The sequence below is a fragment of the Rana temporaria genome, chromosome 4, assembly GCF_905171775.1.
Source record: "Rana temporaria chromosome 4, aRanTem1.1, whole genome shotgun sequence".
Lineage (NCBI taxonomy): Eukaryota > Metazoa > Chordata > Amphibia > Anura > Ranidae > Rana > Rana temporaria.
Genome location: NC_053492.1, coordinates 176,326,303 through 176,352,919, shown reverse-complemented (window position 1 = coordinate 176,352,919; position 26,617 = coordinate 176,326,303). Strand labels below are relative to the sequence as shown.

At 43.1% G+C, this 26,617-nt stretch overlaps 1 protein-coding gene across 9 annotated transcripts in view; it reads left to right on the top strand.

The window, feature by feature from the left end:
- TBL1XR1 (TBL1X receptor 1) overlaps window positions 1–26,617 on the top strand; it is a 187,778-nt gene that overhangs the window by 133,150 nt on the left and 28,011 nt on the right. For 6 of the 9 annotated variants that reach the window (XM_040349396.1, XM_040349392.1, XM_040349393.1 and 3 more), the window contains 6 exons: window positions 1,197–1,237; window positions 2,347–2,452; window positions 11,300–11,445; window positions 12,904–13,156; window positions 25,579–25,711; window positions 26,011–26,152. In XM_040349396.1, coding sequence (XP_040205330.1) covers window positions 2,395–2,452; window positions 11,300–11,445; window positions 12,904–13,156; window positions 25,579–25,711; window positions 26,011–26,152 — 732 coding nt within the window. In that variant the 5' untranslated portion in view covers window positions 1,197–1,237; window positions 2,347–2,394. The remainder of the gene's footprint in view (window positions 1–1,196; window positions 1,238–2,346; window positions 2,453–11,299; window positions 11,446–12,903; window positions 13,157–25,578; window positions 25,712–26,010; window positions 26,153–26,617) is intronic. The other 3 variants (XM_040349399.1, XM_040349398.1, XM_040349397.1) reach the window with 1 other exon arrangement.

Genomic DNA, 26,617 nt, shown 5'->3' with positions numbered 1-26,617 from the left:
ACCTCATGTAAGAGTCGATCTCCGCGATCACATTACTGACCTGGTCTCTCCTCCTCCTGCTCCCCTATTTTCCCCCCGACTGCTGTCGGCAGGGGAATCTCTGTCTTTCCCACTGCATCTGACGGAGGAGGAAAGGAGAGACCCGGCCGGTCATGTGATTGTGGGTATCTGCTCTTGCATGAGGTATTTACAGCATTTTTTTTTTTTTTTTATAAATCTTACACAGAGGGGAGACACTGCATAATGGGATTATGCATACTGGTTAGAGTGGCTTAACAACAACTTTTAATGAATACGTCTGGGTCTTCGCTATCCAATTGTGATCTCACCACAGGTTTGTGGGAGTGTTTTTTTTTTGATGACCACTAAGCAAAAGATTAATGTTCACAACACTAAAACAAGGTTACACAGCTGTCTCTAAAGAATTTCAACTCTATCAGTGCATACTCGGGCAGACCATATATAAATGGAGGCAATTCAGCGCCATAGTAACCCTCCCTCACTTTTTTTTTTTTTTTTTTTTTTTAAAGCTAGAATGAAAATCATTGTTTGAAAGGGAAACACTGCATTCCAGCATAAGAACCTTATGCTGTTTGTGAAACATTGTGCTGTCAGGATCATGGTTTGGGCCAGCTTTGCTGCCTCTGGATTGGAATAATGTTCTATTGATAATTATGATTATTAAATTGCTAAATCAAAGTATTGGTCCTAATCCTCTAGAAACGTTGAAGGGCTTGAAGTGGGCAGTTTATAGGAGGAAGCCTGCTGGGATCCAAGTTGAAGATGCACTATAAAAATGGGTTAAAATTCTGTCAAGCTGGTGTGCCGGACTGGTAAACTGTCACTGGAAATGATTCGTTGTGGTTATTACTGAGCTGGGCTAAGGGTATTGGCTGTTGCTGATGGCATAGAATGCAATGCCAAGTTGCGCAGCCAGCAAAGAGAGGGGATCATAGTTCGGTTTGGAAATGGCTTTGGGGCAGAAAGTCGCCATTCAAATAACTAGAAAATGCTTTCATTTTATGTTCCCATTGTGCATGTCTATGCCATACACATTCTACAAGCCTGGTAGGCAGTTCATGCAATAGATTGCAAGAAAAAATATGGAAAATCCTGGAGGATAGAAGAAGCTTGGTACTTGGGCTGATAAATTAAATTTTATATAAACTCGTATTCATTTTTTTTTTTTTTTGCAGCCATAACAGAATTTAAAGGGTGCAAAAGTCTATTTTCTCTGGTAAGTTGACCACCCCTCTAAAAAAGTAATCATACTTATTTGCTAGATATTTAGATATAACTATATCACTGAGGTCAATATGAGTTAAAACTAAAAAGAGCATGGTCTCTGATAAGTTAAAGTAAATGGGGTGGCTTACAAAGGTGGGCCGTAGCTAATTGCATCACAACATGCCTCCCACCCCATGTTAACCACTTCGGCTGACTTTCTCTTCAAAGCGCTCTAAGCGGCTCATGAGAATCTTTCAAAGGTGGTGGAAGGGGACATAATTAAATTGAAGGGACGGTGTAAAAAAAAGGGGGGGGGGAGAAGAAAAACGCCCCCGTCACTCTGTGCTTGCTCACAGAATCAAAACCCATATGTAATTCACACACACACACACACATATGTAACTGTTCGCACACCACGTGAGGTATGGCCGTGAACGTTGAAGCAATAATTCTAGCGCCGGACCTTCTCTAACTCTAAACAGCTAACCTGTAAAAAATGAAATACTGCCTATGTAGATTAAGTATTGTAGTTTGCCATTCCACGAAGGGGGAAACAATTTTTAAGCGCGGCATGTTTGGTGTCTATTTACTTGGCGTAACATCGTCTTTTCAAACATTTTTTTTTTAAAGGAACACGGCAGGAAGGTTGTTCCAAACATCTTGGAGAACCAACCACAGATATTCTGTGGATGTAGACTTACTCAAATCCTTTTGTCTTCCAGACTCAATGTTGAGATCTGGGCTCTGTGGGGGCTAAATCATAATTTCCAAGACTCCTTGTATGCTGAAGATAGTTTTAATAGTTATGTTGAAGATGGATAATATTTATTGTGTATATTGGCCACACTTTCATGTCAACTAAACAGCGTATCTGAACCCAAACAAGGTGTGTGGGACACTTTTTTTTTTTTTTTTTTTATTTATTTTTTCTAATCTTGTGCTTGTTGCATATATAGGATAGAAGATCCCTTATTTTTTGGGAATAAAAACTTGTTTTTTCAAACTGTGTTAATGTATTTATTCTCTGCAGTGCCCAATAATTCACAGTAGTGTAATGACATGACTATTTTTACAGATTGGAAAAATGTATTGAAAAGATTGTTTTTGTTCACTTTTCAGGGGATTACTGCAGTTTGCTTGGAACTCATGGTTTAAGTGGGCATAAAGATGAGTATAAGCAGTGATGAGGTTAACTTTCTGGTGTACCGATACTTGCAGGAATCGGGTGAGTAATGTTTAATGTAAAATATGTTACCCCCATCACACCAGTACGGCATGTGATTTACAAATCGTACCTGAAGTAGCATCTAATGTCTTTCTATGGCTTTGTTTTAATAGGTATGCTTTCAATTGGTGCAATATGGGAAGTAATTCATGTATTACTTTTTCAGGACTGCTATAGACTAATGTAAATCGTGCTGCAAATAGTACCTGTGTCTATCAGCACTACTTTAAATATGAACTCTTTGCTAGTTAAACTTTTGTTCATAACATCACTGTTTTTCCATGTGACATGGACAGCTCCTTTACTGAAGTAGCACTAGTTGTATTAAATCATTACAAATCTCAGAGGTAGTGCTGAAGTAATCGGGGTTGAAGTCGGGCTTTAAATCGTACCTGGAGTGACTGCAGGTTAAGGCCGCTTTCACACTTGTACAACTTGTCCTGCTACTTGGAACTGCAAAGTGGCATGACAAGTCGTTCCCCATGATTTCCAATGACAACCACTAATATTCAAGTTGTGCCATCTTCAAAGTAGTCCAGGTACTACTTTTGGTCCCACTTTGAGTTAAACAGACATTCACTGAAATCCCAGCAAAATCGCATGACTTTGAAGTCGCTGTAGTGTGAAAGGGGCATTTGGGCAAACCTGTACAGAGAAAAATCAAAACTGTCATTGGTTTCCACTTAAAAGACTTTGCTGATGGCTTAAATTTTTAGAGTTGTTGACTTATGTCAGCAGTTTTTGCTTCACTTGCGACATGCATGTTTACAGACTTGAAGTCCAGAACAACAATGTGATGGCCAGCCATTATCTTTAGGAGGAGATTGGCCATGGTTCCTGTTGCCTGTGGTAAACATTTCCTAATCGGTGTACATTTTAGGAGACCATCACTGTAGCTAGCTTTATTCTATGCTTACCTTGCGTGTAAATAGAAAAGTAACACAAACTTGCCTCTAAGTGCAGACTGTCAATAAATAAAAACAGATCAAATTTAATCTCCGGTGGGATGGGAATAGTCAGCTGCGCAAAGGATGCCTATACTGCCACTTGTCTGGATCTGGAAGCTGGATGTGTATGGAGGAAAGCCAGGAGAGAGGGATGGAGTATGGTGTCAAGCGTGATGATGTCACCAGGTGTGTTGCAACGTGTTTCTGAGTGCATAACGCTGTCTACTGGTAATGGCTGAAAATACAACGTGAAAGAATATAAAACACAGGTGGGGTAGTGGCGCTACCTGGGGTACCTAACATTATGGAATCCCACTAAAGTGACAGAAAATACTCTATATGAATATATATTGTAAAATGCGAACCCGTGACCTAAAGGAGACCATCCAATGTAAAAATGATAATGGCTTCTATGAGCAGTGAGACAATAGTAAGTCATAAAGCATGAATCTGTGCATAAATAGCGCCATCGGCTGCCATAGAGGGCGCCACCCAGAAGTTGAGTCTAGCTAGTGGGGAATTTACCCATACCACAAAGGGGCATAGTCCATATACTCATTCTGAGTACAGTGACACCCCCTACAGAAGGGAAAAAAAGCCATTATCCAAGTTACTTGAAATGGCTTCTATACCAAACACTTGGAGACCATCTATGCTACTATCATGGACCTCAAAGTGTCTAGGCACTGAACATTTGTCTTTCTCAGTCAGGATACTACTTCTATGTTTGTTCATCCTAGTCCTCATTGGTCGAGATGTATGACCAATATACATAAGACCACACTGGCAGAGTAGTCCGTAGATGACATATGAGGTGCCACAGTTTATAAATTGCTTAATCTTGTGGTTCCTCCCATCTACCCCGGTCACATCATTTTTTTTTTTTTTCCTGTGACACATATGTACACAGTTCCCACAATTGCCCTCTCTACATCTGTAGCTGCCCTTTTGGTCAAAGTTGGTGGTCCAAAAACTATTCAACCCTTTGTTCTTGCTGCTCTTTACCCTACTCAGGGCAATGATGCTCCTCAGATCTTTGGGTCTCCTAAAGACTGAATTCGGATGGGGCCTCCGAGGCATGTTTTTAAGACTGGATCATATTCCAGGATCTTCCAGTTTTTCTTGTAGATTTTCTGTATTGTTGGAACTTTGTTATTAAACCTGGTGCAGAACCTCACCTGTGGTGGTTCGTCTTTGGCGAGCTTTATTGTTTTTTTGCTTTCTGCGCCACTCTCTCTATAACCGCAAATATTTTTGGAAGGCTTCCTCCTATATGCACTTCTTCATACCCCTTTTGCTTAAAGGGTCACTAAAGGAATTTTTTTTTTTAGCTAAATAGCTTCCTTTACCTTACTGCAGTCCTGGTTTCATGTCCTCATTGTTCGTTTTTGCTTTGATGTTGCTGTAATTCCTCTCTGTTCTGGACACATCCTGGTTGCCTGTTTCCTGATAACCACAGTACTGGGAGATTTCTCACGGTGGTCACTAATCAAAGAGGTGTGATTACTGTGTGTAAAACAAAACTGGATTGGTGCTGAGGAGTTTTAGACAAAGTATCACTGCTCTCTATTGGCTGACTGCCCTCTAGTGGCTCTCTGTACATCAGAGAACCAGGAAACAGCAAAAACGAAACTACACTGCAGGCACATTATATGATTGTTTTTTTATCTATTTTTAATCATTTTTAAAAGGAATCAGTTAACTATTATGTCTCTATGCCCTGTAAACAGTCATTTCAGCTAAAAAAACTTTTTCCTTTAGTGACCCTTTAAATGTTATTCCTTAGAATAGAATAAGGCTTTGGTCTTCATAGTTCTTTTTTAGAGTGCAAGTGTGCCTAAGCCTGCAAAATTGGCCAAATGGGACATTCTTGATCCACTTTGGGTGATGGTGACTGCGGGCATGCAGATAAGAATTGCCTGCAATAGGTTTAAAGTGGGTTCTCTAATGAATGCTACCATTGTCATCGGCCCTCAGTTCTAGATCTTGAAATACTAGGGACTTTTCGTCCACCACATGCGTGAATGAGATACCAAATGGGTACAATGTGCCAGAAATCCATCTAGTTCATTGTCCGTGCCATTCCAGATCACGAGGACATCATCTATATACCGTGAGTAGAGGACTAGGTTGCTCCCAAAAAGGTTATTGGGCCAGATGTATTTGAGCTCCCAATACCCCATGAATAGATTGGCATAGCTGGGAGCGAACCTAGCCCCCATTGCTGTACCCCTCACCTGCCTATAGAAACAATCCATACATGTAAAATGGTTATGAGTCAGAGTGAACTCTATACACTCATATATGAACTGTGCCTGCTGTGGGCTATACAGATGTGCCTCTGCCAGGTAGTACTCAATAGCTCTTAGCCCGAACTCATGCTGGATGGACATATACAGGGATTCTACATCAAGCGTAAGCTATCTGTATCCCTTCTCCCATTTTTATGCACACTTTTATTGCTGAAGACAAGCAGACTAAGGATATTTTTGGTCTGATGAGACCAAGATGGTTATTTTGGTTAAGATGGTGTCGAGCGTGTGTGACGGCAACCAGGTTAGAAGTACAAAGACAAGTGTGTCTTGCCTACAGTCAAGCATGGTGGTGGGAGTGCCATGGTCTGGGGCTGCACGAGTGCTGCCGTCACTGGGGAGCTACAGTTCATTGAGGGAACCATGAATGTCAACATGTACTGTGACACACTGAAGCACAGCATGATCCACCTCCCCCCTCTCTTTGGAGACTGGGCCGCAGGGCAGTATTTCAACAGAATGACCTCAAACACACCTCCCAAGATGACCACTGCCTTGCTAAAGAATCTGAGGGTAAAGGTGATGGACTGGCCGAGCATGTCTCCAGACCTAAACCTTATGGTGAACTCCATGCCCAAGAGGGTTGAGGCAGTTACGGAAAAAAATGGTGGCCACACAAAATATTGACAATTTGGGCCCAATTTGTACATCCTCATTTAGGGGTGTGCTCGCTTTACTGGTGTGTGTTTGTGTGTGAGAGAAAGAGAGAGAATAAATTGGAAGATTAATTCTAATAGGAAGATCATTAGATGTTGGGAAAAAATAAAATAAAAATACCAGTCACACTAGATATACATGATTGTTAATAAAGCTGTGGTAAAGTTAAGATGGAGAGTGTGCAATCTTTTTATGAGTGTATAAGGTGCTATACATCTATCATATAAATTGAACATATGTATGAATTGCGCTGCACTGGTATAAACCATATAAAACTCAAAATGCACATAAAAATATGTCTCTTGTTTAGTCATTTGACTATATGTGCTAATAAGTGTCCTTTGCACCATTTTGTACTAAACACGCATGACTTTAAAATCTTCAAAGGCTGTGTTCAGTAAACCTCCACCTCTATACGAAGTACCCGCTCGCCTTATGTTTCAGACCCCACTACAGAGTCTCATATGCCTTATCTACTGCTCCTCTGGATGTCTCTGTATTTCTCCTCCTTCTCCTGGATCCAGTTGTGTGGTTCAAGTGAACTTTTACTCATCAGCCACAAAGAGTATCACAAAAAGGGGGAGAAACCTAGTGCTCTCTGTATAACCTTTTATTGTCTTTAACCACTTTTTGATCCGAGGACGTCCATGGCTTTGTGCGGTGATATCTGAATGATGCCTGCAGCTACAGGCATCATTCAGATATCACTGTCTTCAGCCAGCGATTCTGTGCAACATAAGAACGATCATATCGGCGGTTCCACCGCTTGATCGTTCTTATAGGCGGCGGGAGGGGACATCTCCACCCCCCTCCCGCCATCCGGTGCTTCTCCGGGCTCTCCCGTGCCATCGGGGGCCCGTAGAGCGAATCGGCCGGCGTTCGTTGGGAAAGCATAGAGATGACTGGTGATGGTCACCAGTCATCTCTATGACCGTCGGAGGTCCGGGCGCGAAGTTATGACGTCACGCCCGGTACACGGAAGTAAACAAAGCCGCAATCGCGGCTGTCGGCATTAGATCGGTGAATTTTTTTTCACCGATCTAATGCTTGTAAGCCTGGAGGAGAGATGTGGGGTCTTATTGACTTCACATCTCTCCATAAAGAAGACCTGTCACAGTGATTCTCCTATTACAAGGGATGTTTGCATTCCTTGTAATGGGTAATAAAAGTGATCAAAAAAAAATATGTAAAATAAAGTGTTAAAATTAAAAAATTAAGTAAAATAAAATGAAAAAAATATTTTTTTTAAAACGCCCCTGTCCCCGCTAGCTCGCACTTAGAAGTGAACTTGCATTCAAGTCCCGCCCACATATGTAAACGCCCTTCAAACCCCACATGTGAGTTATCGTTGCGTGCGTTAGAGCGTGTGCAACAATACTCGCACTAGACCTCCTCTGTAACTCAAAAATAGTAACCTGTAAAAAATTAAAGCGTCGCCTATGGAGATTTTTAAGTACTGAAGTTTGGCACCATTCCATGAGTGCGTGCTATATTAAAGTGTGACATGTTAGGTATCTATTTACTTGGCGTAACATCATCTTTCACATTATACAAAAAAATTGGGCTCACTTTACTGTTTTGTAATTTGTAATCCATGAAACCGTTTTTCCCCCCAAAAAAAGGCATTTAAACAATTATTGCGCAAATACCGTGCGAGAAAAAAAGTTTTAATGTCCGCCATTTTATTCCCCAGGGTGTCTGCTAAAAAAAAATATATAATGTTTGGGGGTTCTGATTAATTTTCTAGGGAATAATTGTGATTTTTACATAAAGGAGAAAAGTGCCAAAATAGGCCCGGATGTCAAGTGGTTAAACGAGGGATAAAACTCGCTAACGGACAAGAAATACAGTCAAGCAAAGCACATCCTCGGCTCACTGCTGAAGTTCAAATCGCATTGGAATGATGTCATGGGCTCGGGTCCTCCTACCTATGCACGTTACGCCCTCCTATTGGGCTTCCTCGGTAGGCGGGGAACCAACCTTGTATTCGCCCTTTTATTTGCTAATCCGCTACCTCGGTGGCAAATCCACGTATTCCCATAGTGCCCTTATCATAAGGGCATTGCTGTCCTCCATTTAAACACATCAATGGCCTCAGAACCGTCTCCTTCCCTTTTCTCATTGTGTCGCTATTTCCACCATTACTGGTACCGGAAGTGGCGTGAAGCATCTTCCGTCCTTTCCAATACCAGAAGAGATGTGATGCCTCTGTATTCTTGAAACCGGAGCGGATGTTGCTGTCGCCTCTCGGTAGTCATCGCAACACTGATGGGGACACGAAGATGTACCCTTCTGGCCCTCCTCTTGGCGCACATAATACCTCTCTACATGGCACACTGCTGGGAAGGGAAGAAGGCGGTTCCGACACTTATTTTTGTTCAATCCATTATTCTTTGGTTGCACGTTTTTGTTATTACAATAGTGGTTGCACTGATTGTATTGCACTGAGTTACATACATCATATAGATATATTTAGGCTGCAAAAAAATGGGTAATTTCTTCAGCCACATTAAATCCAGTGTCAACCGCAAGCCTGGCTTGGCATGATATACATGGGACCACCAGAGAAGACCTCATTAAAGAAAAACCCAAATCAATATATAGATGACACTTGTCACGGTTTTATGTGTACTTTGAGTAGAAAGGACCACACACTAAGCCAACCGCAAGTGCGACCCCACCAATCAAAAAGGTGACCATGGAAAAAAGATGGGGGGGGGGGGGGTGAAGACGTGATTATTATGGAGTTAAATAATACTAGCAATCTGCATGGGGAAAGTGTCTGAGTCTAGGGCAGGGGTGTCAAACTGGCGGCACTCCAGCTGTTCCGAAACTACAAGTCCCATCATGCCTCTGCCTTTGGGAGTCATGCTTGTAACTGTTAGCCTTGCAATGCCTCATGGGACTTGTAGTTTTGCAACAGCTGGAGGGCCGCCAGTTTGACACCCCTGGTCTAGGGCATCAATCCAATATGTCTCCCTTTGACAGAGCTTGAGAATTTGCTCTGCTCTTGGAAAACATTTGTTCTAGAACCCAGACTTTCAGGCCCTTTATGGTGGCATTCCGCACAATGACAGGGGTCCATTTCTTGCGTCCATTTCTGTTCACTAGACCGCTTTCTAATGGGGCAAATCGTTTGGCCTACATATAGGAGTTTGCAAGGACATGTTAACTCTTGTATGTAGGCCGAACCATCTATATGTATCGATTTACAAGACTGAATTTGATAACTTTTTATGTCGGCTATATTATTCAAATTTGGTATTGCACAAACGGTTACTTTCATTGTTTTGTTGATAGCTGTGCGATTTTCATATAATGTGTTACCAGTAGATAGCGCTATGTATATAAAGGCACTATTCGCCCTATACACACTGCTTGGCAATGGAGTGCACCTGACAGGTCAAGCTCAGAAATGTGTTACAACACCCACTGGTGACATCTCGCTCGATGCCATGCTCCAGTGCTTTCTCTAATGTCCTTCCTCCATACATAGCCAGCTTCTAGATCAGTGGTTCTCAACCTTCTAGTGCCGTGACCCCTTGATACAATTTCCAAAGTTGTGGGGACCCCTAACAGTAAAATTATTTTCATAGCGTGGGTTGAAAGCACCCAAGGCAAGACAAGTATTTTTCGCCCCTAACCCACGTACAGTTAAGTTCTTCCTGAGTGCCTTCCACTCGTACAGTATTAAAACCCCTTATAGTACATTTTTGGGCATACCACTCTTTCTCTTTGTTCTCCTTTCTTTCCCTTTCATCTCTCTATCCTAATTCCTTGTTTTTTTTCCCCATTCCTTCCCCATAACTGTCTTTCTTGCTTTCTCTTTTTTTCCTTTCTCTCCCTCTTTCTTTGTTCCTCCCCCTCTTATCTCCCTTCCTGGGAGAACAGTGCAGGCTTCAGGAACAGCCCAGGATTTGGTGACCCCTGGCAAATCATCATTTGACCCCCAGATTGAGAACCACTGTTCTAGATCCAGACGAGCAACAGTATATAGGTGTCCTTGGCATGGGTGGTCATTCCCATTCCATCAGAGATGGACTTTGATCTGTTATTATCTTACCAAATGTGAGCTGTTCTTGCATATACTTTTGTTTATTAAATGAACAGTCTGCACTTTTTTTTGTGTTCCTTTTCTCTTTTTGCTTTTTTCAAATAGCCGAGAAAATATCTTCTGACCTAAATTGTGACAGTCAACATTTTATTCTCCGGATCCTTTTGATTTCAGAAATATAATGTTGGAGGGTTCAAAGTAATTTTCTAGCAAAAAAAAGCTGACTTAAACGTGTATGTAAGAAATGTCAGAATTGGTCTGGTAGGTAAGTATGAGGAATGGGCTTCCTCTAAGCACACCTGACCTCCATTTTTTTTCATAGCTGGAGACTTTTTCATAGACTAGAGTTAGGCCACACTAACCAGAGGGCCTTGATGAAGCAGTGAGGCTTCCACCTACAGTATATTTTCCAATTGTGTCCAAAAAAAAAATGGTTTAATGGTAGTTGTTGGTGTAATTTATTTTTATTTTTTCTGGATAGCTGGTAAGTGTGCTTGGTAAGTACACATTGTTTTGTTTACTTTGCGCAAAGCACTTCTGCGGGCACCTTGCTAAAAAAAAGTTAGTTCTAAATTGAGGTGGTTGCCATTTTTTTGTTTAGCTGTTTACTATGCAATGATGTGTACTGGTTAAATCAGTAATTTAATGGAGAAAAATGGCAGCAACTTTTTATTTGATGTGTAAATCTTGCTAAATAAAAGCTGAACCGATCTGAAATTGCAGAAATGTAAGTAAATGTAAAATTACCCATTGCTTATCTGCAGCTGCTGCTGTAGTGCTTGGCTAGATCTGAAGCCTTGCTTATGTGGTGAACTTTTATGTGATGATTCCTGTCTGCCTTCGTTTTGTCTAAATATTTTCCCTTCTTTGTTTTTAGGATTTTCCCATTCAGCATTTACTTTTGGTATAGAGAGCCATATCAGCCAGTCTAATATCAATGGTGCCCTGGTGCCACCTGCTGCTTTAATTTCCATTATTCAGAAAGGATTGCAGTATGTTGAAGCAGAAGTTAGCATTAATGAGGTAAGTTTTTCCAGCTGTCAGTTTGATTTCATTATGCCTTACTAGTTATGTTTTTGTTTTATGTGTGTACAGCTAGAGTTTATAAATGTTATCATGATTTATTGCTGTAAAGGGCTCATCCAAACTTGGTGCGTCAAGTAGTCCAAATGAATAGGCTACATTACAGAGCAGCAGTGTGAATAAATCCTTAATGTGTGCTGTTTTTGCAGCCAAGAACTAGGACTGCATCCATAGACACAAATTGCAAAAAAAAAAAATCCGTATCCTGAAATCTCCAAAAAAAATAAGCATGTTTGAGTTATATAGTAGTAGAAAACGTGAACAAAAAAAACACGCTAACAAATGTTCTAAATTGAAAAGTGTAAGCAGCAAAACCTCTTGTGAGACATATACTCATTGAACCAACCTAAAACTATATAAAGGGTCATGCTAATCAATCATGTGGATACACGTAAAAATGATTAGAAATACCAAGTTTTAAGGTCCATGGACGTCGTCAAGATCAACGCAGATCCAATAGCCCTGTATTGGACTTGAGGATGCCAAGGGACGGTTCACTGCCAGCACAGAGGGGAGCACTGTTTCCTGAGTAAGCAGAGGAGATTGGTTAAAGCGGGGGTTCCGCGGGATATCGTTTTTTTTTTTTTTTTGCTCTAATCTGCGGCTCTTACCTGTACTCGCGCACTGACAGGGTGTCCCACACGTTCAGCCAATCCGATGCGCTGTATTTCATTAAATTATATATTAGATTTTGCTCCGATGGATGTTTCCATCTTAGCTGTGGGCATATTGAAGCCGACAGGTCTTCTTCCGGGATCGGGCGAATGCTGGCCTCCCAGCATTCACCGCTCGATCCCGCGCATGTGCAGTGTTGACGGCGAGCGTCGCCGTCAACACTACATGGTTGCCATAACAACGGCCGGCGCAAGAAGTTCACGCCCCGTTGTGCAGACGAGATGTCGCGCGATTACAGCACAGCGCGTGGACGGAGGAGTTCCTGAATTCGATTGACAGGACGGGGGAGAATGGACGTACACGCCCATTCCCCGCGGGAGATATTGATTGACAGATGGAAACATCGACCTGCAAACGGGTAAGGAGCACGCAAAAAAAAAAACGTATGGGCATTGTTTTTGCAGAGCAGTTGAATTGATAGTAAGTTGTAAAAGAGGGTGAACCACCGCTTTAAGTAAAAATGCTTTTCACATTCCCTAGAATTAAAAAAGCAGCTAACCCTTGCTGTGCCGGTGCAACCCTACTGTAAGGGAGGGTTTTGTCAAGTTCAGTTTTAAACTCTATGGTCCTTTTTATTGCAGCAGAAAACTAAAAATAGTAGTGTGTCATCACCATTTTATATAATTTATTTTTCAATATGGCTTGTTTTTAGAAGATATTTTGATGTCTAGACAATTGGCCTTTTGGAGATATTTAATCCCAAAGCTTCTTTTATTTCCACAGGATGGCACACTTTTTGATGGGAGGCCGATTGAATCACTCTCTCTGATTGATGCAGTTATGCCTGATGTGGTACAGACAAGACAGCAGGCATACAGGGATAAGCTTGCACAGCAGCAGGCAGCTGCTGCTGCTGCTGCCGCCGCCGCTGCTGCTGCAGCTGCAGCCGCAGCAACAGCAAACAACCAGCAGCCACCTGCAAAGAATGGTGAAAATGCAGCAAACGGGGAAGAGAATGGAGGACATGCACTGGCAAGTAAGTGTATCCAGAGAAAACGGCTAGAAGTTTTGTGGCTTAAACAAAAAATTGTTGAAAATGTAATTGTGCATTACGCAGGATAAGTATTCTTGGGGGTTATGAATGCAGCTGCCTTCAGGAGATGAAACGCTGACAAACAAGAACTGTAAGGACAGCCCAGTAACATCCCTCACATTCCCAGCAAGTGTGTGTGGGTTCTATAATATAGTAGTAATGCAGTCAACGAGTCAACGAGCGTTTTGCAATACGAGCTATTTTTTTGTTTTAAATCCTTACTAGGTTTGTAAACAAAACGAGCAGGATTCAAGCCTCTGCGGTGTGCAGTACTGCATTTGGCCAGAGGTGCGGGGGCGCCGGTGACACTCGGAAACACTCCGTTCCAGAGCCTCTCCGAGTGCATCCAAATGGCTGAGTGGTTTCTGAGTGTCTCCAGCCACATTCGGTACTGCATACAATAGAAGTCACTATGGAACGAATTATCTGAGTTTTCATTGACTTGGGGAAACTTACTTTGATATACAAGTGCTTTGGATTATATGCATTCTCCTGGAACGAATTATGCTCGTAATCCAAGGTACCACGGTATGTGTGTCATATATAATATAATGTATGTTAGGGGTGTCCAAACTTTTTTTCAAAGAGGGCCAGATTTGATGAAGTGAACATGCGTGAGGGCCGACCAATTTGCCTGACATTCTTTAAAACAATTTAAAATTCCACCTAAGTGTGTTCCTCCGAGCACTAATACACTGCCCAACTAGAATTCTCTTGCCTTTGTGGCTGTGTGGTGAAGAGATAAGCTCGGGCGTGTTGTTTGGATATACCGTATTTATTGGCGTATAACACACGCCTTCACTTTAAGAGCGAAGTTTCAGGGAAAAAAATAAAACATTTTGATAAACTGTGAAGCAAATATAAGGGTCAGTGCCTATCTGCAAACCCATCATTGCCATGAATGTAGCCTCACCAGAATTCACTCCCCATTGCCAGGAATGCAGCACCATATTTGCCAGGAATGCAGCACCATATTTGCCAGGAATGCACTCGCGAGCTCCAAAAATTTATTACAGGAGAATTTCCTTTTTACACAGCGGCCGCTTTAATAGAAAGTCCCGCCTCCTTTGATGGACAGAAAAGTTGTTCAATGGGGGCGTTGGACTTCCTATTACAGAGGCCGTCAGTAAATGGGAAATACTCCTCTGTGTGTGTGTGTGTGTGTACGGCGGCAGCGCTTGTCCCGCCTCCTTCCTGTCCCGTTCCAAGACAGATACATCTTTTGTGGCCCCGGCACTGGGAGATCGTCGGGGCCACAAAAGATATACATGTCTAAACCCGGCGGGCCGTTCAAAAGCGGGCCACGATTGGCCTGCGGTCCAGACTTTAATCATGCCTGATGTATGTGAACAAAACACTCCTTGATTTCCAACAGTTGAATCAATTCCTAAATTTTCATGTGGTGTCGGTATCTCACACATGCTCAATGTGCACCCCACCCGTTCCTTCTCAAACAACTGTGCGATAATCTAGCTTGGACTGGAGACTCTGCACAAATCTGGCGTGATAGTAGAGCTTCAGTGATGCATTCCTGCAGATCATCCACGGTTGCGGGTAGTGGAGTTACATACTCTGTCCTTCACGTACCCTCAAAGGGAAAACAAACGGTAAGGTCTGGTGATCTTTGGGCACACATGCAGAACACCTGGTCTTTTTGTCTAGCGCGGCCAATCCATCTGTTTGGCAAGTGCTGGTTGAGACATTTGTAGACAGATATGCCAGTTTGGTGGTGCCACATCTTGCTGAAAATGGTGGTCATTTCCCACAGCAGCTCATTCAATCAGTTGGTTAGCATTTCCACTTAACTTTGGCCATTTAACGGTTTGTCCCTCAAATATAGACTTCTTGAAATCGAGCAGTTTTTGTGTTCTCCTGTGTATGTATATATGTGTGTATAGTTGTTGTGTTTTTTTTTTTTTTTTTGCTATTGTCCTTGGGAGAACTGAGAGAACAGCAATATTCAGTTGCTGCAGAGCCGCTGAGGCTGATTGTAGTAACTTCTGGATCGAGCACTACTTGGATCCCTGGTGGGGTTTTTCTGGACCTTCACCAGAATAAGAAGCAGGGCTGGCCTGGCCTGCAATGTTGCATTGGTGCACTGGACTGTGCATTAGGTACTCAACTAAGCATATGTTGCATTGTTGACTTAGCTGCTGTGTTCAGGGCTATCGTCCATCCATCTGGAATTCTGTTTCTGAAGGCCTCGTAGAGGGTATGCTCGCTGGGAGGGAGAAGACAGGAGTGAGCAGCGCTGCTGCCATTTTTAAGTTGGCACCAGTTTTTCTCCTGTATTGGGTAAGAGTGCACTGCCTGGGGCAGTCTTCACTGCACCCTCTTGGTTTGTTTGCATATGCAAGTGCCATCTTGGGGAACACGTGTGGACTGTCTCGCTTTCTTCTGCTCTGCCTTTCTGAAATCCTTTTGGGACATGGTCAGGATCCCTCCAGTGATTTGTCCCACTTGGTATTATCGTTTCCTGTTCTGGTGGTTTTGCGCATGTGGAACTTTCTCACTGGCAAGCTTTTTTGGATGCTTTCAACTGCAAGGACCACAGGCGAAGCACCTCATCCTCTCCAGAGTGTTTCTGATCTAACTGTAGCTGCTTCTGCACATTCTAGTGAGGATATTGCTTTGTCTGGTTCTGAGAGCATACCTCCAAAACATGACTGTCATTTGGGTCCTATTGATACAGTGCATGTCCTGGAGCAATCTGTGGCAGTCTTGTCAAAAGTCACTAGCCTGGGATCCCAACAGATGCCTCCGCCTGCCACATTACCTGTATACTCGGTGTTGCAACCTGTCCTTTTTTTTTTTTTTCCCTTCTCCTCCACTCCCAAGCATTTTGCCTAGCAAAAGAAGTGGGTTGTCCCTTTTTGTGGACCCAGTGATTTCCTGTCTTAAGACTTTACTCTCTCTGTAGTGGACACTCCAGTGTTCAGGGACCCTGTTTAACCACTTTCCGACCTCCTCATGTACATTTACGTCGGCAGAATGGCACGGACAGGCACAATCACGTACCTGTACGTCCTCTGCTAGACGTGGGTGGGGGGTCCGATCGGGACCCCCCCCCCCCGGTACATGCGGAGGTCGGGTCCGCTCGGGGAGCAATCCGGGGAGACGGCGCGGCTATTTGTTTATAGCCGCTCCGTCGCGATCCCTCTCCGGAGCTGAAGAACGGGGAGAGCCGTGTGTAAACACGGCTTTCCCGTGCTTCACTGTGTCGGCGCATCGATCGCGTCATTCCCTTTATAGGGAAGACACGATCGATGACGTCATTCCTACAGCCACACCCCCCTACACTAGTAAAAACACACAAAGTAAACCCTAACTCCTACAGCGCCCCCTGTGGTTAACTCCCAAACTGCAACTGTCATTTTCACAATAAACAATGCAATTTAAATGCATTTTTTGCTGTGAAAATGACAATTGTCCCAAAAATGTGTCAAAATTGTCCGAAGTGTCCGCCATAATGTCGCAGTCATGAAAAAAATCGCTGATCGCCGCCATTAGTAGTAAAAAAAAAAAAAATGCAAAAAAACTATCCCCTATTTTGTAAACGCTATAAATTTTGCGCAAACCAACCGATAAACGATTATTGCGATTTTTTTTTTTTACCAAAAATAGGTAGAAGAATACCTATCGGCCTAAACTGAGGAAATTTTTTTTTTTTATATATATGTTTTTGGGGGATATTTATTACAGCAAAAAGTATTGCATTTTTTTCAAAATTGTCGCTCTATTTTTGTTTATAGCGCAAAAAATAAAAACCGCAGAGGTGATCAAATACCACCAAAAGAAAGCTCTATTTGTGGGGAAAAAAGGACGCCAATTTTGTTTGGGAGCCACGTCGCACGACCGCGCAATTGTCTGTTAAAGCGACGCAGTCCAGAACTGTAAAAACCCCTTGGGTCTTTAGGCAGCAATATGGTCCGGGGCTTAAGTGGTTAAAGTGTTACTAAACCCAGGACCCTGCATTCACTATATCTGGTATTCATTCATTCTTAATGGTTGGAAAACATAGGGTGCTTTTGGTGTGGCGCAATTTAAAAAAAAAAAATGTCGCAGATGACTTTCCCTGCATTTCTGCGGATAGGGAAGCCCATTAATATGAATGGGCTGCCCTAACCGCAGCACGCAGCCACACAGATGTGAACCAAGTGCTTGTTCACATATCGGGTTGGAGGGATGGTAAAAGCTGTTTTTTTACCACCACAACCTCTCCCCCTTTAGCTACAGAGGCAGCAGCTGGGGGTGTACACATGCTGTGGCTGCAGCTGGAGGTATTACCAGGGTGAATGGGGCTGCACTGCAACTACCCAGCAACTGTGTGCATTGCACAGCTGCGGTGTAGTGATGCTGCATTTGCGGGCTTAAAACAGGTGGTAAGGAGGCAACATATTGCTGCTTTACCGCCTGTCAAATGCCTCTGAAAAGCGATCTGCGCAATTCCTGTTGGAGGAGGTGCCTATCTCCCATACTATACTTGAAAATTAATGTAAATCGAGTTACTGGTAAATCTAAGAGCTTGTTCACATGGGGGATTTGTTGTGGACCCTGTTCAGGTCTGTGTTTTCCCAGCATTGGGGGCACATGCTCTCCTTGACATTGCATTTATTTATCACTCGACCACCCTACCACTGTTCCCTTGACTCTGAACCCAAACACCCCAGACACTGCACCATTCTACTAGCCATATACCCCCCACTGCCACCCACTATCTCTTCCTATGCATACTTTGTCAATGCTCCCCTTGTCTCTGCTAACCACCAGTCACTGCTCCCTCCTTTGCAGGGACATGCAGATGAGAAGAGGCTGGGCTCTTTTCCCACTTCCTCCTCCCTCTGGTGACATCAGCACCTCACTTGCAAGTCTCCACATTCTCTGGGAAAGTGGTTTTTAAACCTGTCCTCCATTACCCCCAAGAGGCCATTTTGCAGGTTTTCCTTTTATCTTGCCCAGGGGCATTAAATCGGAGTCAATGGCTTGGTATTTTGGACAGCTTTTTTTATATTGGGAGGAATATCTGAAACGTGGCCTGTTGTGGTACCTGAGGACAGGGTTGAGAACCATTGCTCTAGGGCATGCAGGTGAACACACAAAGACTTGAAAGATTTAGCTTCAACCACTGGGAGACCCGGAAGAAAAACCTCAAAGCTAAATGTCTCCTGAGATTTAGGGGTATAATTGACAGCTGTTCACTTGGCAATGGCAACTATGCTGTAGGGTCAGGCAGTCGGTCCCCCAGCCTCTGAGGGCACTGTGCACATTGTGATTCCTTGAGGGAAGGGGGGAGGAGGTGCACACCTCCTGGCTAAAAACCTTCCCACCTCCTCCATTACTAAAGACCCTTTCCAGTGTAGCAGCTTTTACTTTTATTGCAATCATTGTATTAGAATGACAGAATCTATTTGTGTATGTTTATATAATCTATGGAAGAATTTTTCAAACGTGAAGGTGTCTGTATTTTATATATCGGCAGTCAGGCAGGTTAAGACACATTATCTAAATGCAGTTTCCTTAGGATTTCCCAGCAAGCTATTATGGACAACCGGTTTGTTTGGCTAGACTGGTATCCTTGTATGATTAAAAACACAGAGATTTTGCAGAACAAAGTGATGTGGGAGCGACCCCTGCTGGTGTTTCTGTAGCATCTTTGATATTTTAATGGAAGGTGTTAACCTACTTTCATCTAATTTACAGCAGAGAGCTGTAACAAGTTTGTATTTATTTTTTATTGAATACAAGATTGAAATGTTTAAATGTATATGCATAATGGTATGTATGGAAGTTTATTTGGCACATTCCATTAAAGCTGAGTAATTTTTTATATATATTTTTTTTTCTTGTTGTGTAAAGATTTGCTTGCAATGGAAAGGATCCTGTGACAAATGACAGCATGCACTACTTGTGCTTGGAAATGTAAAATCATCCTGAACCATTTGCCAACCAGCCTTTTTCTGGCACCTTGTTTACGACTTTAAATCAGTATTTTTTTGCTACAAAATTATTTGTAACCCCAAACTTTATACATTTTTTTTTTTTAGCAATCGTAATCCTTTGTCATGCGGCATTTGTGCCGCAGTTTTGGGAAAAAAATGCACTTTAAAGCGACGTTCCACCCAAAAGTGAAACTTCCACTTTTTGCCACATCTGGCATGTAATTTTTTTTTTTTTTTTGGGGGGGTGGGTTCCTGGTTTTAACTGCCTGTCCCACTTCCTCCTTCAGTCGCTTGGTCGATTAGACGACCACTCCTCTCCCCCTAGGTGGTCCCTCCTTCTCTGCAATCTTCTGGGACACGTTGCAGGTCCCAAAAGATTGCCTGGCCACTAGGAGAGCGCATGCGCTGTGCACGCCCGGCTGAAGCTGCAAGCCATCGCAGCTGGGTGCACACAGTAGTAATGATGGCGCTGCAGAGAGGAGGGGAGAGGATTCGGGCGGCCACATCGCTGGACAGGCAAGTGTCAGTTTATTAAGTCAGCAATCACACTTTTTGTAGGTGCTGATTTTTAATAAACGCACAAAACAGTGACACTCCGCTTTTAATAAAAAAAGAAAAGAAAACGGCAATAGCCCAATTATTTTGTATAATGTGAAAGATATTACGCAGAGTAAATCGATATCAAACATGCCATGCTTTAAAATTTTGCACGCTCGTGGAATGGCGACAGACTACGGTACCTAAAAATCTCCATAGGCGATGCTTTAAACACCTTTACAGGTTACCTGTTTGGAGTTGGAGGAGGTCTAGTGCTACCCTGTTTCCCCAAAAATAAGACCTACCCTGAAAATAAGACCTAGCGTTATTTTCCAAGAGGGCAGCAATATAAACCCTACCCTGAAAATAAGCCCTAGTTAAAAATGCTTGTAAAATCCTAGTTTATAATGTACAATGTGTGTGTTTCTGTAATATAATTGCGGGGAAGAGAGCTCCGGCGGGTAACAAAAATGCAGAGCGGCGCTATAACAAATGTATTTGGCACAATTGTATTACAGAAACGCACACATTGTACATTATATAATACTGTAATAGAGTGGATTATAGGATTGTACAAGCATTTTAACTCAGTTCACACTGGGGATTCCTGACAGGCAGGGAGGGAGAGAAGACGGCACATTGCATGGTAAGACCTAATCCGAAAATAAGCCCTACTGTGTCTTTTGTTGGCATAATTAATATAAGACCCGGGCTTATTTTCGGGGAAACACGGTAGAATTATTGCTCTCGCTCTAGCACGGCAATACCGCACGCGTTTGCCTCTGCGCGCAATCACAGAGGAATGGAGGAGTATTACATTTTCTTTTTATTTTCACGCTGTCCCACTTTTATTCCGTTACTCGCAATCCGAGGTTCCACTGTACCACACTCCAATAAAAATATGAAGAGCTCAGCAGGAATAACAATGCGATGTTGGTCAAATTTGAGTGCAAACGCACTTTAAACTTTTTTAAATTTAGTGTATAAATTATACCAAGTTTAGAGTTGCTCATTTCATTAAATTTAACCACTTGCTTACTGGGCACTTATACCCCCTTCGTGCCCGGACCAATTTTCAGCTTACAGCGCTCTCACACTTTGAATGTCAATTACTCAGTCATACAGCATTGTAACCAAATGAATCTTTTGTCCTTTTTTTCATACAAACGGCTTTCTTTTGGTGGTATTTGATCACCTCTGGACTTTTTTTTATTTTTTGCGCTATAAATGAAAAAAAGACGGAAAATTTAGGAAAAAAAACAAATTTTTCTTAGTTTATGCAATAAAATTGAGCAAATTATACATTTTTCTTCATAAATTTTGGCCACAATTTTATACGGCTACATATCTTTGGTAAAAATAACCCAAATTAGTGGATATTTGCTCTTTGGGAAAGTTAGTCTACAAGCTATGGTGCAAATCATAAAAAAATATCGCACCTGTTGTACCGGTGGCATAGCTCATTTCTTGCGACCCGAACATGCCAGGAAAATACAAATACCCCCCAAATTACCCCTTTTTAGAAAGTAGACATTCCATGGTATTTAGTAAGATGCATGATGAGGTTTTTGATGTTGTAATTTTTTCCCACAATTCTTTGCAAAATATTTTTTTTTTATTCTCCCCCCCTCACCAAATTGTCCATTGTAATAGGTTATTTCTCTCACATGACATGTGTATACCACAAATGACACCCGAAAATACATGAGTATGGCGATACAACATGTGTGGGACTTTTTCACAGCCTGGCCACATACAGAGGCCCAACATGCAGGGAGCACCATCAGGTGTTCTAGGAGCATAAATTACACATCTAACTTGTTGACTACCTATTACAGTTTTGAAGGCCCTGGAGCACTAGGACAATGGAAACGCCCACAAAGTGACCCCATTTTGGAAAGCTAACACCCCAACGTATAATCTATGAGGCATAATGAGTCTTTTGAACAATTCATTGTTTTCCAGAAGTTTTTGGAAAATGTGGGAAAAAATGAAAACGCAATTTTTTTTTACGCAAAGTTGTCCATTTATAAGATATTGCCAACACATAGCATGTACATAGCAAAAATGACACCCCAAAATACATTCTGCTACTCCTCCTGAGTATGGCGATACCACATGTGTGGTGCTTTTTCTCAGCCTGGCCACATACAGAGGCCCAACATGCAAGGAACACCAACAGGTGTTCTAGGGACACAGCATGCACATGCCAAGAATTACACCCCAAAATACATTATGCTAAGCAAAGGGTAAACAAAAAATGTACCTGTGGTTTTAGTAGCGCAGTTGTCCACAGGACGATAGCACTGGTCCAGGCAGCAGGCAGGGACTTGGTCAGCAAACGCAATTGTCCAGGCAGCAGGCAGGGATATTGTCCATAGTCAGTACAGGCAGCAGGCAGGGATACTGTCCATATACAGTCCAGGGTCAGTGCAGGCAGAGATTGTCAGCAGTGCCATTTCAGTTCATGCGACAGGCAGAGGCATGATGGCATAGGTCCTACAGGCAGCAGGCAGAAGTAGGGCCTCGTTCAGGACAGAATGGGGACAGGGGTTGAGGCTTCTCCCACCCAAATCTCTTTGAAGCGTCCGGGCAACCAGACCCTAATCTAGGATGAGAAAACAAAAACAATTCTGGAGCCCCTCACATATGTGAGACCCCTGTGCTATGAATCCCACTAGTCCACTGGCAGGGTAAAAGATCAGTCCAAGAGGCAGGCAAAAAGAATGGTCAAACAGTCCAGGGTTACTTCCAGATCAGGCAAAGGTATAAACAGAATCGGTATGCATAAGCGTGGTCAAATAACAGTCCAGGGTCAGTTCCAGATCAGGCAGAGGTATAAACAGAACCGGTAGGCAGAAGCGTGGTCAAATAACAAGCAAGGGCCAGTTACAGAGCAAGCAGAGGCATACAGGGTGTGAAGGTAAATGACAGGAAGTGACTAATAATTTAGTGAGGTATGGTAACGGCGGAAACAGCCAACTACGCAGAGGCCTGGTTGGGAAGGGCATTGGGCACAATAAAAAGTGGTGTTTCTTCTCACTTCTCCTCTGGAGCACACCCGGCATCTTTTTTGGCCTGTTGGTCTGGGAGGGAGTTTATCTGGAAAGTGGCGCTCGTAGAGTCGGCTAACCACATCGGATCGAATGTTTACTGGTGGGGTGCTGGGGTATAAAACAGCAGTGGTGATTTTCCTCCTGGTAGAAAAGGTAGGATTTGGGTCTTGGAGTGGATTTCCGATATATCACAAAAGTATTGTACATGGCCAAATTAAACAAATTGAAACTTTCTTATACCACTGGTATGATCATCTTGTGGAAAGGTAGGGTTCCAGCATTTGGTCGTTCAAGTCAACACCCCCCATGAACTTATTGTATTCTTGAATACATGTTGGCTTTTGGATTCGCCCATTCCTTCGTCTGATCTCAACAAATGTATTGTTGTGGATGGTAGAAAGCACGTACACGTCCCTTTTGTCCCTCCACTTTACAGCCAGAACTTCCTCATTACGTAAACTCTCCGTCTCCCCTTTTTCTTAATTTCTTGGTGACGAGGCTTTGAGGAAAGCCCTTCCGGTTCGTCCGTACTGTGCCACATGCTGGTGTGTTCTTTCTGAAAAGGTTTCGGAACAGGGGCAAACTTGTATAAAAATTGTCCACATACAAGTGATGGCCTTTCTCCACGAGTGGGTTTAGGAGTTCCCAAACAATTTTCCCCCTGGTTCCTACGTAGTCTGGGCAATTAGGGAGGTGTAGCTGGCTGTCCTTTCCTTCGTATACATTGAAGACATGCGTATACCCTGTGGCTCGGTCACACAATTTATAGAGCTTCACCCCATAGCGGGCCCTTTTGGTGGGAATAAATTGTTTTATGCCCAGCCTTACCCCGGGATAAACAACTGGGGGAAAATTTCGGAAAAATAATTTAAGTAGTGGCCGAATTTTATAAAGTTTATCAAAATTTGGGTCATTTTGGGGAGGGCACTGGGTATTGTCATTGTAGTTTAGGAATCTCATGATAATTTGATATCTGGACCTGGGCATTGTTGTGGAAAATATAGGCATGTGGTAGATGGGGGTGGGATGACCAATATGAATGTACTTGGTTTTTATGGTTTAGTCCCATACAGAATACGAGGCCCAAATTTTTTTTAAACTCCTCCACTGTTAGGGCTCTCCACTGGAAGGGACGGGCATAATAGGACGTTGGGTTACTGGATATTAATTGTTCTGCATAAAGATTGCACTGGGCCACAATTGAGGCAAGCATGTCCTCAGTAAAAATTTAAATTGAAAAAGTCCATCGAGGCAACATTTTCTGTGTCCACCTGGACTCCTGGCTGGGCAGTGAAAGGGGGAATGTTGGCTTCTCCTGAATTAGGAGGAAGCCACAAGGGGTTCTGAAGGGAATAGGGAAGGCTGGCATGGGACCTAACCCTTTGGGACTGAGGTGACACCCCATTGGTATGTGACCTTGCTTGCCGAGGTATTGCGTTTCTGGTGGATGGCACAGCGGTACTGGTGGATGGCAACGCGGTGCCTCCTTAGCAATTTGCCTTCGTCTGGCGGGCGGACCCTCCTCCTCCTCTGAGGCTGTCACTGTTCCACTGCTAACTATCGTAGTTAACGTCAGATTCGATGTCTGAATTTGCGGAGGAATCCGAATCGGAGAGCTCCCCGTTGCTCCCGTTGGCCGCAAGAATTTGTACTCGGCTGAAAATGATCTTTTAGCCATCGTTGGTGATGACACTGATACGTGGCACTAGTGACGCTAATAAAATATGGCAATGGCAGGTGGCACAGGCAGATGGTACTGATGGCAGGGGCAGGTGGCCCCAATGAGAATGCACTGGCAGGGACTGTGGGCACTGTTTCAACTTTTTTTTTTTCACTCACTGTAACACTAACTGATCTCTCTCCTCACACGCTGTCTGTGTGTGAGGAGAGAAAGCCGGGGATGAGAGATGATCTCTCTCATATGTTTACATTTGAGATCATCTCTCATTGGACGGCGAGATCGAGTGCTGAATGGCCTCTGCGATTGGCCATTCAGCACGATCTGTGATTGGCTGTGTCCAAGGGACACGGCCAACACAGATTTTTTTTTTTTTTCCCCCCTGAAGCGCGCTCGCGGGGACGCGCAGGGAGCCGGGAAACAGGACGTCCAAAGACGTCTACTCGGCACTTAAAGCGGGGGTTCACCCTTAGAGGGCACTTTTCCCCCTTAGATTCCTGCTCGTTATTACTAGGGGAATCGGCTATTTATTTTAAAATATGTGCAGTACTTACCCGTTTACGAGACGCATCCTCTCCGTCGCTTCCGGGTATGGGCTTCGGGAATGGGCGTTCCTTCTTGATTGACAGGTTTCCGAGAGGCTTCCGACGGTCGCATCCATCGCGTCACGATTTTCCGAAAGAAGCCGAACGTCGGTGCGCAGGCGCAGTATAGAGCCGCACCGACGTTCGGCTTCTTTCGGCTACGAGTGACGCGATGGATGCGACCGTCGGAAGCCTCTCGGAAGAATGTCAATCAAGAAGGAACGCCCGCTCCCGAAGACCCATATCCGGAAGCGACGGAAGAAGATGCAGCTCGAAAACGGGTAAGTACTGCACATATTTTAATATAAATAGCCGATTCCCCTAGACCGAACGAGCAGGAAGCTAAGGGGAGATTTTTTTTTTTTTTTTAAATGGGTGAACTCCCGCTTTAAGGTCCGTGCTGCAGACGTCTTTTGAAGATAGCGTGGCTCTGAAGTGGTTAAGCAGTTTTATTTTGTGATGTTTAGCTTCACTTTGTTGCACTTAGAGGATTAGATCATCTTAGAAGTTGGACAGCTATTTCTGTAAAATGTTTTATGTGAATTTTCTGCTCTGTCTTTTTTTTTAATAGATAACCACACTGATATGATGGAAGTTGATGGAGATGTAGAAATCCCATCTAGCAAAGCAGTAGTATTACGTGGTCATGAATCGGAAGTGTTTATTTGTGCCTGGAACCCAGTTAGTGATCTCCTGGCATCAGGGTAAGATTTTTTTCTTTTTTTTTTGTTTCTTTTATATACCATGGCCATATTGTTGGATACAGTACAGTGAAGATAGACATTTACTTCAGTCCCAGAGCTCATTAGTATTTAATGTTCCTAATTAATGCGATCGAACACGAATGTACTGTGATGGAACAGTGGCATTTATTTGATTTTAGGCACACTTTACCATTAGGTTGACACTATCTATTGCTACATATGTTTTTTTTTTTTTTTTTCTTCCATATGAGGGAATTTTTTTAATACCCAGTTCTCCTTACAAATGTGTTCCTTTCTAGGTCAGGGGATTCAACAGCACGGATATGGAATCTTAGTGAAAACAGCACTAGTGGTTCAACACAGCTGGTCCTTAGACACTGTATACGAGAGGGTGGACAAGACGTTCCTAGCAACAAGGATGTAACCTCCTTAGATTGGAATGTAAGTCAAAACACTTTGTAATAAGTGAGTTTTGGTGCCTTTCCTCATGTTAGCGATTTAAAAAAGTTTGCCATTCTCTTTTATTTTTTTATTTTTTATGACACTGTAATGTGATGTAAAACATTTAGTGGGGCATGCACTCTTTTAATGTGAGGAATGTTATTCTGCCCCCTGCTGCACACACCTGTTGGGTGTGTTACATTAATGCGCAGGGGGGGGGGGGGGGGAGAGAGAAGGCAGCACGGAGAAGACTTGCGAATCCCCTGCCGCACCGATCACCCTGACTGCCCAGGTATCGGGTGAAGCATCAGAGCATTTCCCCCGAGTACAAGTACTTGGGGAAATGTTCGGTATCGGTACAGATACTAGTATCAGTATCAGGACATCCCTAGTGTCCGTTCATACCCGCCTACCTCCAATCTGATCTGCTTAAAAAAAAAAAAAAAGGGGTGGATTGGATCAGAG